General features: G+C 34.2%; 1 protein-coding gene across 1 annotated transcript in view; it reads right to left on the minus strand.

Moving 5' to 3' along the window:
* LOC131842763 (AMP deaminase 2) overlaps nucleotides 1-13,084 on the minus strand; it is a 64,929-nt gene that overhangs the window by 19,749 nt on the left and 32,096 nt on the right. The window contains exon 2 of the mRNA XM_059191334.1: nucleotides 4,781-4,922. Coding sequence (XP_059047317.1) covers nucleotides 4,781-4,922 — 142 coding nt within the window. The remainder of the gene's footprint in view (nucleotides 1-4,780; nucleotides 4,923-13,084) is intronic.

Genomic DNA, 13,084 nt, shown 5'->3' on the forward strand with positions numbered 1-13,084 from the left:
TTAATGATTTTAATGATTTAATTTGTAAATCGCGGCAACTTTTAAGAGTGAAGCGAAACATTAATAAACAGTTTCATGTACCATGCTACAGCGCATATGGTATAGTTCTTTTTGGATACAGGCTAGTCTATGGCCGTATACGTGATGTAGTCTATCTTCATATAAAATCTGTTCAGTTGTTTAATGGTGTTTAAAGATTACAAACAGTTAGACAGCCAGATACTTTTCCATTTATAATCTTAGTATAATAATAATAAATAAGCCTGGACAATTAGCACAGCACCATCTGGTCCCACGGTAAACAGAGCTTGTGTTGGGTACTAGTAGAGTTGCCAGACGTCCCGTATTTCTCGGGACGTCCCGTATTTTAGGATTAGTTTAAAATGTACCAGCGGGACGGATTAGAATCGTCCTCCGTTTTTTATTATTAGATCGACCGATCTACGCTAGACAATTTTTCTTTTGTAAATTTTCTGCCTATTTAAGCGTTTGTCCCTTATAGGCTGAACAAAAATCTGGCAACTCTAGGTACTAGACAACTAATATAAATAGTTATTTTTTTTATTACATACATAATATACATAGAAAACACCCAGACCGATACAAACAATAATATGTGTTTATCTTTTGATAAGGTCAACGTACTTACAAGGGCACCCGTGTGTATTTAGTGTACCACCTGCTTATCCTTACCAATATAAATGCGAAAATAACTCTGTCTGTCTGTCTGTCTCGCTTTCACGCCGAAACCACTGAACCGATTTAAATGAAATTTGGTACACAGATAGTCTAGTCCCTGACAAAGGCCATACGCTACTTTTTAATGCGAAAAAAGGGTTGCAAGGTGTTGAAAGGAATGGACGAAGTTGCGAGTACAGCTAGTCAGCAATATTTACCATATACAGACATGCAAATTATATGAAAGTATTCGTTTTAGTTAATTATTCTCATTTTATTTACAACTAGGTGTTTTATCCGTTCTTTATCTTCATACTAATTTTCCTATGATCTATGTACCCGTAGTAGTAAAAATATAACATGCAGACAGACATTAGCATTGACTAACTAAGCCCACGTCTTCATACTAGATTTTTTTTCCAGCATTTGATATGTAAAATACAAAATACTACTTGATAGATTTATATAATTTTGTTTAATTCCTCTACAATTAGCATGTGTGAGACCACAAATATTAATGTTTTGACCTTCTCTAATGGCGTCAAATTCCGACCGTAACCTATATCGCGACACGTGTTTCGCCTCTATCAGTGTTTTTTTTTTTTTTATCAAAGACAATGGAATGGTGCACCCGCCTGCGCTAACGGTTTACGCTGGCGGGACACCAGTGGAGGATGATATATATATTTATCGTGACACATTACCAAGAATTTATCATATACCTGACATGGTACATTGCTAGCAATGAGATCATCAATCCACATTACTAACAATCCCCTTTTCCCCCCCGGAAGCCTAGTGTTGACTCCTCGGCGACCAAACCGCGACTAGTTTCTACACCGAATATTTGTAGTAATATATAATACACGCTAATTGTAGCGGAATTAACCAAAATAATGTAAAACCATCAAGTATTGAAATTGACTTCCGCAAAATAACTAATTCGATTAAATACATACTAAATCAGTGGGTATATTCAGAAACTGTAAAGCTCGCTTAGTGTGGCGTAAATAAATAAATAAATTATACCAAAATTTTGTATTTATACACAAAATCGCATTCCCAGTCGGTTAAGCAGTTTCTAAGGTTTCCGTACACAAATTCCCACAATAACGGTCGGAAATTCTAGTAACTGTTAAGTTTTCACGTCTTCCTTAGCAGCAGTGTGCCTTCAGCCGCTCCATAAGTCCTTCTTTTGATTTGAGATGTCATCGGCACTCGCTCCCTATCGTCCGGTGAACAACAACAGCATTAGAATCGTCGGTCAAGTAAAATCGTCTTCCTAGTAGCTTAAGCAATTAGGTATCATGAAAAACATATATGTATATATATATATATATATATATATATATATATTATAGCATTTAGAATAGATAAGTAGATATTTTTTATTGTCAACTCACCATCCCACCGCGGTTTCGCAAGGGTTATGTATTATAGATGTATATGAACCTTCCTCTTGAATCACTCTATCTATTACTGAAAGTAGTTAAATCCGTTGCGTAGTTTAAAAGATCTAAGCGTACAGACAGAGGAAGCGACTTCATTTTATATTATGTAATAATTGTGAGCGAAATAAGTCGCAGTAAAGGCTATGTATGTAAAGTAGGGAGGCGTGCGCCCATTTCGTGTCCATTAGTACTTATCTCTCCGTAAAACGTCTAGATTAGCTATAAATAGCACAGAGTAATAAAGGTAGGTAATTATCCAAATGTCGAATTATCTATATGGTACGGACCTACATGTATACACGACTGTATGTGGACTCATGTGTATATTCTATAGCGTATACATGTAAGTCTCTCACCCAAGCGCCGCCATAGCAATAATTTCTATCGATTTTTTTTCTAAGTCAAATGTGTCCATCAATAAATAATCTACACAATAAATAATTGCAAATACAATACAATAAACAACAACAAATTAGACGGCCGCGGTGGTCTAGCGGTTTATACTTCCGATAGTCGCGGATTCGATTCCTCGCACGGTGCGAACATTTGTACCTATTTATTAGTATGATTGTTTGTATTGGTCTGGGTGTTTTCTATGTATACTACATGTAGTACAACATAAATACATATAGTATTTATATATCTACGTATTTATATCAGCTGTCTAGTACTCATAACACAAGCTCTAACTGTGGGACTAAATGACACTGTGTTGATTGTCCAGAGTTATTTATTTATTTATATTATATTATTTACAAACAAACAGTTACCTTTCACTAGTCTTCATAACAGAAATCTTAACCAACTTAGAAGTTTTGGACCGTGAGGAAATTGGTCACCTTGACCTGTTCTTGGAGGACCAGAAGGAGAAAACCTCGTAATAAAAGCACAGTGTAGTGTACGCCGCTTACAAACGCCGCGTCACGTTTCACGTCACGCTATGGACGTGACCAAGGTCAAGGTGTAAGAAATTGAATTAGCATAGGAACGTGACACGCGTTAACACGCTGCCAGCTGGTACTTTGCCTAGAAAAACATTGGAAAGTACCTCTCAACAATTTGTTAAACACTACACCAGTAAATGTACCTATTAATGATTACTGAATAGAAATGACGAAAACATGCGTATAAGCAGACAGGTCAATGAAACAATTATCAACCATTAAAGAGAAGCAAGGATAACTGGAACGTGTTTGATGCAGCAGGAATAAATGGTACATGATGATGATGATGATGGCTTCAGCAGATTACAGGCTGTAGATGTAAATGATAAAATTTGCTTGAATATATTTGGTAACCAGTATCAACCATTTATCAACCTTTAAAAAGAAACAAGGATAACTGGAACATGTTTGATGAATAAATGATGATGATGGCTTCAGCAGATTACAGGCTGTAGATGTAAATGATAAAATTTGCTTGAATATATTTGGTAACCAGTATCAACCATTTATCAACCTTTAAAAAGAAACAAGGAACGTGTTTAATGCGGTTCGAAGAAACAGATGGTACATGCTGATGACTTCAGCAGATTACAGTCTGTAGATGTATATGATAGAATTTGCTTGAATATATTTGGTAAATTACTATTAATTACAAATTTGGATATGTGAACTAGAAAAGTACGGGGGGAAAATGGATTGTTAGTAATGTGGACTGATGATCTCATTGCAATGTACCATGTCAGGTTGACCTCCACACGGTTCTCCGTGGAAACCATCGTTATAGATTCTTGTGGAATTTGTAACGATGGGCTAACTGACCTGACCTCATACTTATCTTATCATCCTCCACTGGTGCCCCGTCAGCGTAAACCGTTAGCGCAAGCGGGTGCACCATTCCATTATCATCCATAAAAAAAACTAGAAAAGTACGTTACTTCGATTGATTTCAATTTCGAAAATCAACGTACAGTTATAATGTGAGATTTAAATGGATTGGTTGTGCGCTCCAATCACAATGCTCCTTCGTTGTTGCGTTTTGTTGCTGCTTGGTACACGCGACAATAACTGATAACAAGAACTAAACCCATTTTGAAAATTCTTTTAGTGTTTAATAGTCCATTTAGCGAGGAAGGCTATGGGCTATATAATATCAAGCCACGACCGATAGGAGTCCAGCTGCATTAAGAATGTTGTGCAGACAAAATTGCTTGGGTCACTATAACATACGCCACTACCAACAGAGAAGTTGCAATGAAAAATGTAGCTAAAACAGGTAAATATGATGGAAACGAAGTAAAGTGGGTCACCTCGTATGTAAATAAAAATAAAAATACATTTATTTGAAAAGAATACAAGCTGAGTTTCTTGTCAGTTCTTCTGTACGAGCAACCACACATTACTGTGCAATACAATTGCTGACACATGCAATTTCACCTCATCATGCAGTTCACCTCATTACATTTCTTTTAGTAATAAAATCAGTGTTCGAGTATCATTCAACCATGGCGGTTTTATTTAGCAAAAACCCCTCATCAATCAATCAATCAATATCATTATCACGGAACTGTGAGCTTAACACCCCACATTCATCTCGAAATCAGTCCGAACTGACGGTAGATTTGACATATCATAAGAGTCTGTAATAGATCTACATGAATAAAAATATTTTGAATTTGAAATAAAATTACGTTTAAAAAATGTACTTACTTGACATTAAGTTGTCTCTGTATGAGGAGTTTCTTCTCTATCTGCTCGATAGGAAACTGCGGCACCTCGTACGGCGCTGACAACTCGTTGGGGAGCTCGCGGGGCGCCTCCGCGCCCACCGCACTCGTCGGGCTCTCGCTGCCTGAACAACAACAATAACTAACGTGATTATCATCGCCATCATAAAATTTTATCATCATTAGATATGGCAAGCAATCTGATAATCCACCTGATAGAAAGTGTCCCAGTATAATGTAATGTGTTAGTTTTAGTGAAAAATTAACTGATCTTACTTCATGTTTATTTTATCATCTTCCACTGGTGCCCCGCCAGCGCAGCTGGGCGCATCATTCCATTATTATCCATAAAATAATATGTAAGTACTCACAAAGTGTACAATTTTATATATATATATATATATATTATATATAATACAGAAATACGGTTCGTATACGGTTTTATCATTTGTTTGATTATGATCTCATTAAAATTACAAACAAGTATGTGTATTTAATCTAAATATATGTACGGACGTTGACCCGCTAAGATAGTAGTAACTTCAAAGATTTTTTTTTGTAATAAGTTCAAATATATACTACCATCTATTTACCAGTAGACTGCCAAAAATCTCACATATATGTAGTGTAGAGCGTATATATATATATGTGTCTGATTCCAAAGTAACTAGTATGAAGAACCTGCATCGAAGTACCATTTGGTTACTTTGTAATCTTGTGGTTACTTGTTACTAGTTACTGCAGTTATCTAGAGACTGTAGTTGCTTATGTGTGATAGTAATTATTATTAGTTACTAGAAATGCCTGGTGATTACGTAATTACAAAAAATAAATCAAATTTTAAATATACAAATGAAACATCTCTTTAACCACTCACAATGCACCTCAATAAAATTACTATATTTTAAGAAAGTATGTACATATACTAGCTTTTTAAAATTACAAGTACATGCCCAACATTACAATCTAAAAAATTGTACCAAATGTAACAACTAAAGTATCGATACTATAGTAACGATACTCGTTACAACATATACTTAGTAACTAGTATGTACGACGATTCCATTTGTCGTTATTTTTGCAGCTCTAATGTAGTGTGCAGTGTTTATTACATTAGCGCGTATACTGAGTGAACAGTTCAAAGCATTTATGTTATTGTATAAATATGTACATATTTTTAGACTTCTAACAAAATCTATAAAGAGAATACTGAAATATTAAAATACTTATAGATTCGCTGAATTCTTGTACTATTTATTCTTATAATATTAATATTATTGCGTAATGAACTATATTATTAAATGTAGCAAGCACTTAGTAGATATTTAAGAAGCAAAGTGTTTAAATGGGTCTTCATATTTTTAATATTATCTGATAAGGATCAGTAATATTACACGTAAGGGGTTTTTAGACCCTACCATGTATACCATGTAGGGTCTAAAGACCCCAAAGATACAGACACACAATTTAACATACCTTTATATGTATTCGCATATTTTCATGTTTATTCATTTATGTAGATAATTATCTTGATATCAATTTTAAAAGTTTATTCCTTTTTTAATTTAAAATATCTGTTAATTCATATTTTTTGAGAAAAGCCTATTACAAACTATTACTCCAATGGCATTAGTTGTTCTTGCACGGGATTCTCATTACGGTTATACATAGACACCTATATAACCTAATATAGTAAATAAACTGGCTTTAAAAAAAGAAGATCAGTTGAGTTTCTTGTCAGTTCTTCTGAATTAAACTTGTATATTGAATTGACGGTAGGGAAAAAATAGTAATGCAAAAAACTTGACGTTGAGAAGCGGCTAAAATGTCCTACATTAATATGATTTTTATTTTGTTAATTACGTGTAGTTGCCGCAGGTAGATCGTCGTGCATGTCCGATGTTGCCAGTTCTTTTGAATTAAATTTGTAAGTGGATGGTAGGGAAAAAATAGTAAAACCACAGATAATATTATATATCACAGACAACATAATGTACTATCATCGTCGTTGATCTCTTATTGTATTAATTTACTGGTAAAGGCTTTAACAGAATAGCAGAGAGGGGAGAGTCACTGCCTTCACTGAGTTATTGACCGTTTTGTCTCATTAATTACTTTTAAATTTTATTATTGTATGGGCAACAATTGTATTAGTTTTTGTTTGAGATAAATAAAGATTATTATTATTATAACATATTATTACATAGTAATATACAACACTTGACGTTGAGAAGCGGGTAAAATGTCCTACATGTATTTTTTTTTTTTATAATTACGTGTAATTGCAGGTAATTCGTCATGCGTGTCCGATGTCCTCCTCACATGCCAGATGTCTTTGTCGAAGCTGTACATTGTCCTCACACTGCTAATATCACCACCATTACTTCACTACACTTCGTATAACGCACACTTAACAATAAACTTTTAATAATTAATAATAACATAGGACAATTCACACAATGCCATCTAAGTATCTTTACAATTAACACAGCGCCATCTAGGCCCAAGCTAAGCTTGTGTTCTGGGTACTAAGCAACTGCTAGTAATTTTTAAATACATTTTTTAGCACATTGCCTTACTTCCGCAGGTTCGATTCCTCGTACAGTACAAATATTTGTGCTTTTTTTTTAATGTATGGAATGGTACACTCGCCTGCGCTAACTGTTTATGCTAGCGGGACACCAGTGAAGGATGATAGGGTATGAAGTTAGGTCTGTTAGTGTCATCGTAGTAAATTCATGGTGAATTTAGTGAACTTGGCACACGATATTCAAAAATCGACTTTTTTTTTTAGAGTTCTGACATCCTTTTGAATAGTTCTAGAGTTCTTTATAATCATTTTAAATAGTTCCGATGTTTAAATTAAAAAAAAACAAATTTTAAAAAATCGTGCGCTAAGTTCAAATCACGAAAATCACAAATTTCTTCTGAGTTCTAGCTTGCTTTACAATAGTTCTACAGTTCTCTATCAGTTATATCAATAGTTCTAGCGATTAAAACGAAAAAATCGATTTTTGATACGCGTCCAAATTATAATTCATATAAGAAAAGATCAATTTCAGACGCGAGTTCGAGCCGATCTGATAATAGTTCTGGGCAGCATTCTAGTTCTACAGAAAACAATACTTTTTACCTGGAAATAATTACATTTTTCTTTATGGATCTGATCGGAGTTCTGGGTAGCGCTACCTGAGTTCTATCGAAAAGTCTAGTAACTTTTTCCTGTGAAATAATTATTGTCCAAATTATCGCCATTTTTAACTTTTCATGACTGACTTATAGGAGAATTTTTTTACGAGTTCTAGTCGATCTCATGAGTTCTGGGTAGCGCTACCTGAGTTCTATCGAAAAGTCTAGTAACTTTTTCCTGTAAAATCATTATTTTCCAAATTATCGCCATTTTTAACTTTTTAAGGCTGACTTAGATGAATCTAGCTGATCTCATCGGAGTTCTGGGTAGCGCTACCTGAGTTCTATCGAAAAGTCTAGTAACTTTTTCCTGTGAAATAATTATTTTCCAAATAATCGCCATTTTTTACTTTTCAAGACTGACTTGTAGGAGAATTTTTCTTTTGACGAATTCTAGCCGATCTGATCGGAGTTCTGGGTAGCGCTACCTGAGTTCTATCGAAAAGTCTAGTAACTTTTTCCTGTGAAATAATTATTTTCCAGGAAAAAGTTATGAAGCTTTTCTGTAGAACTTGGAGAATGCTGCCCAGAACTATTATCAGATCGGCTCGAACTCGCGTCTGAAATTGATCTTTTCTTATATGAATTATAATTTGGACGCGGCGAAACTTCAAAAATCGATTTTTTCGTTTTAATCGCTAGAACTATTGATATAACTGATAGAGAACTGTAGAACTATTGTAAAGCAAGCTAGAACTCCGAAGAAATTTGTGATTTTCGTGATTGTGATTAGCGCACGATTTTTTATAATTTGTTTTTTTTTAATTTAAACATCGGAACTATTTAAAATGATTATAAAGAACTCTAGAACTATTCAAAAGGATGTCAGAACTCTAAAAAAAAAAAAAAGGACCGAATTTATCGATGGTTTCCAAGGAGAAGCACGTGGAGGTCAACCTGATACGGTACATTGCTAGTAAGGTTATTAGTCCACATTAGTAACAATACCTTTACCTACAAACATTTTTTTTTATGGATGATAATGGAATGGTGCACCCGCCGGCGCTAACGGTTTAGGCTGGCGGGGCCAGTGAAGGATGATAAGATGAACATGAGGTCAGGTCAGTTAGCCCATCGTGACAAATTCACCAGGAATTTAACACGATGGTTTGGGTCAACCTGACAAGGTACATTGCTAGCAATGGAGTCAACCCCCATTACTAACAATCCCCTTCCCCCCCCCCCCCTAAAAAAATTTGTATTGACGAGTATGATTGTAAAAAATGTATTTACAAATATCAGTTATCTAGTACCCACAACAAGCTTTGTTTATGTTGGGACTAGATGGCGCTGTGTGAATTGACCATTATATTATTATTTCACAAAGTATTATATTTTATACAGCAAACATTGTCGGTTCAAATTTTATAATAAAGTGTGTATTCATAACTGAAGCAGGTACCTCGTTAGCATAATTATCGCAGTCTAAGAAATTCCATTCAAGTATTAGCTATAAATATACATTAAATGGAAAATTACCTATGAAACAATAGCAATAAGGTTTATTATATAATAACACTGTGGCAAATATTACTTCTAGTAGAGGAAAAATAAACACAATTACATCTGTATAAGAGAAGGAAATCTCGAAATTAAACTGGGTAATATATACATATAAATAAAATTGGAGTAAGTATCTGTTTGTAATATTGAAATAACCGTTTTTTACTACATGCATATGAATACAAATACGGTACATACACCAAAGTAACATTCTTTACAAATTTTGTCTGCCTGTCTGTCTGTTCCGGCTAATCGCTGAAATGACTGGAGCTATTTTAACGGGACTTTTATTGGTAGGATGTAATAAGCAGTAACTTAGGCTACTGTCATTTTAGAAAAATACTTTTAAATTAGAAAAGTAAAGTTAAATTCCACGCGGAAAAAATTGCGGGTGCATTTAGTTGTAAACTAAAGAATCCAGGCGAGAATGCTTCTCAAAGTTCAACCCCAATACACTTCCTACCCCTTCCGTCCTCTGTGTAAAATGGGTAATATAATACAACATAAGTTGGCTTTCTTTTACAGATATAGGAACTACGTAATGGAAATATAAGTCTATACCATGAACAAGTGTGCCGAATGCATACAATTGACTCCCCTTACAAGTTGACCAGTATCATTACGAAGCCGGAAACTCTGGCATCTTATGATGCACTTGCTAAAACAATCGTGATTAATTTAAAAAAGATAAATAACACATAAGACTATAAATGCGTAAATACATAAAATATAATATTATATATAAAATAGCATATATATATGTATATATAAACATAAACTATTTATTATATAAATAATGTAAATATGTATATGTGTGTCATATATATGAATATATTTATATAGATGACCTTAGGGTCACCGTACGAAAACTTCTGCTGTATCAAATCGCAGCTGAAGTCAATACATGTTGATAAAAAAAAATGTCAGTGAAACAAATAAAATAAATAAAAAAAAAATATAAGTCTATAAGAAGTCGTCGAGCTTTGTTAAATAGTATGTAGGTAAAATCCTCCCGCGACAGGAGTGGAATGAAAATGGTCTTTTTGGTTTTAGGTCCAAAGTTGAACTTGCAATAGCAATAGCTACCCTATCACAGAGAGGTAAAGACAATTTAGTTTGCAAACTAACCTCTTAAAAAGTCACTATTAAATGTGTTTGAAATAACTATGGTGACTATGATTTGTTAATATTTTTTACATACTTCCTGTTTTATATGATTCCGGTAATAGGCAGTGTATGTACACAGTCGAGAGCCAACTGAATAGAAATAGAAATATTCTATATTTAAACAAGCAATTTTTATTAGTTATTTAATTATTTCTTTAAGCAGATCGTGCAAGAAACTTGCGTGTTGCTCTTTTAAATCAATATTATTTGCTTAAACTGAAGAATTTTATTTATTTAATTTAAAATATATATTTAAAAAGTTTTATTAAGCGTTTGCTCACAAATGAAAATCGGCCTTGATGGTCTGTCGGTTTAGCACATTGCTTTACTTATGATGGTCGCGGGTTTGAATCCTCGCACGGTGCAGACATTTGTATTCATGAATATGATAGTTTGTACCTGCATTGGTGTTTTGTATGTATATTATGTATGTATTTACAAAAAAAATATCTTTGTATTTATATACATGAGTTGTCTAGTACCCATAACACAAGGACTGCTTATAGTGGGACTAGATGGCGCTGTGTTAATTGTCCAGGATTAAAAATATAAAAAGAAAAACAAATTCTTACTAAGTGAAACGGCTGTCAGTTTGGACTACTTGTTTAGTTGCCTACAATGGTTATGCAGCAAAATAAATATTTGAACAAGCTAAAAAAATATCTTTGTATTTATATATATGAGTTGTCTAGTACCCATAACACAAGGACTGCTTATAGTGGGACTAGATGTCGCTGTGTTAATTGTCCAAGATTAAAAAAACAAAAAAAACAAATTCTTACTAAGTGAAACGGCTATTAGTTTGGACTACTTGTTTAGTTGCCTACAATGGTTATGCAGCAAAATAAATATTTGAACAAGCTAAAACAGTTAGACCTTTTTTACAGTCCATTTATGTCAGTCTAGGCAGGGCCGGATTAATTATGTCGCAGCCCCTAGAGAATGCAATTCTCAAAGCCCCTTTCCATTTAAAAAAGTATTAGAAAGAGGTTGCTCAATGCTATTTATGTACATCTTTACATAATATACTGCTGTCTGTTCGTTTAAATCTTTTAAACTGCGCAACGGATTTTAATGCAGTTTTAGCAATAGATAGAAATTATTCAAGAGGAAGGTTTATATTGTAGCTAGCTGTACCCGCGACTGGATCCGTGGAAGTTAACATAAAAGTTAATTAGAGTTTTTCTAAAATAAAAGTAGCCTAAGTTACTCCGTATTATATCAGCTACCTGTCAATAAAAGTCCCGTCAAAATGGGTCCAGCCATTTCAGAGATTAGCCGGAACAAACAGACGGACAAAAATTGTAAAAAATATTGTTTTGGTGTATGTACCGTATATATATTCATATGCATGTAGTAAAAAACTATTATTTCAATATTACAATCAGACACTCGAATTTTATTTATATGTATAGATATGTACACCCGTGCGAAGCCGTGGAGGGTAGCAGGTTGAAGATAAATTACTGATTATTACCGAGGCTCTAAAAAGAGATGGATGATGTGTGTGTGAAAGATGAAATGGTAAGAAAGAGAGTAAATAACAAGAAGACTGCGAACAGGGATGAATGGAGTTCAAAAACATATTACGCCGACCACAAATAAATGGGATAATGAAGAAGCAACTGATACCGAGGCCTTTACGTGATAAAGGGCCCTAGGTAGTTTGCCTACTCGGTCTAATTCAGTCCTGAGTCTATGGTATAGATACGATGTTACATTGTAGCAAAGTGCTTTCGCTTAACTGCTACATAATTACTCGAAAGCCTAAGTCAATTTCAAACATTTTGCACTTTTCCATTAGCGACATCGTTTATTTAGAATGTTTACATTGTTCTTGGAGTTTGTCATATAACGTTTGTATTGTCTCCCTCTGCTGGGTATATATCATTAACTGATTAATCGAGTAATTTGGAAACACTAATACCAATCATAAAGACTCAATGACAAAAAATTGAGAAAAAATGTTGTTATATATGCAGAGAACTTGAAACATTCCGGTATAACAGAAAATATGTTATTTACGTCGTCATCAATGAACCTGCCTTTTGAACGTCCTGATAAATAATGGGCGGGAGTGGATTGTTAGTAATGTGGACAAATAAACTCTTTTGCTAGCAATGTCATGTCAGATTAACTTCCACTTGATTCTCCCTAGAAATCATCGTGATAAATTCATGGAGAATTTACCACGATGGGCTAACTGACCTGACCTCATTCTAGCATCCTCCACTGATACCTCTCCAGTGTAATCTGTTAGCACAGGCGGGGACCATTTCATTATCATCCATAAGAAGACCTGTGTCGCAGTAAAAGTGGTATAATGTACCCAATAAACAAAGTACCACATTTACAGTGTCGCCCTCAAATCAAACTCAACGGCTTGTTATCGTTTTATAGTTGTGACGCAATATGTCGTCTGGCAACA

This window comes from Achroia grisella, unplaced genomic scaffold (genome assembly GCF_030625045.1).
Source record: "Achroia grisella isolate CSIRO2021 unplaced genomic scaffold, CSIRO_AGI_Agris_v1 utg1086, whole genome shotgun sequence".
NCBI classification, from domain to species: domain Eukaryota; kingdom Metazoa; phylum Arthropoda; class Insecta; order Lepidoptera; family Pyralidae; genus Achroia; species Achroia grisella.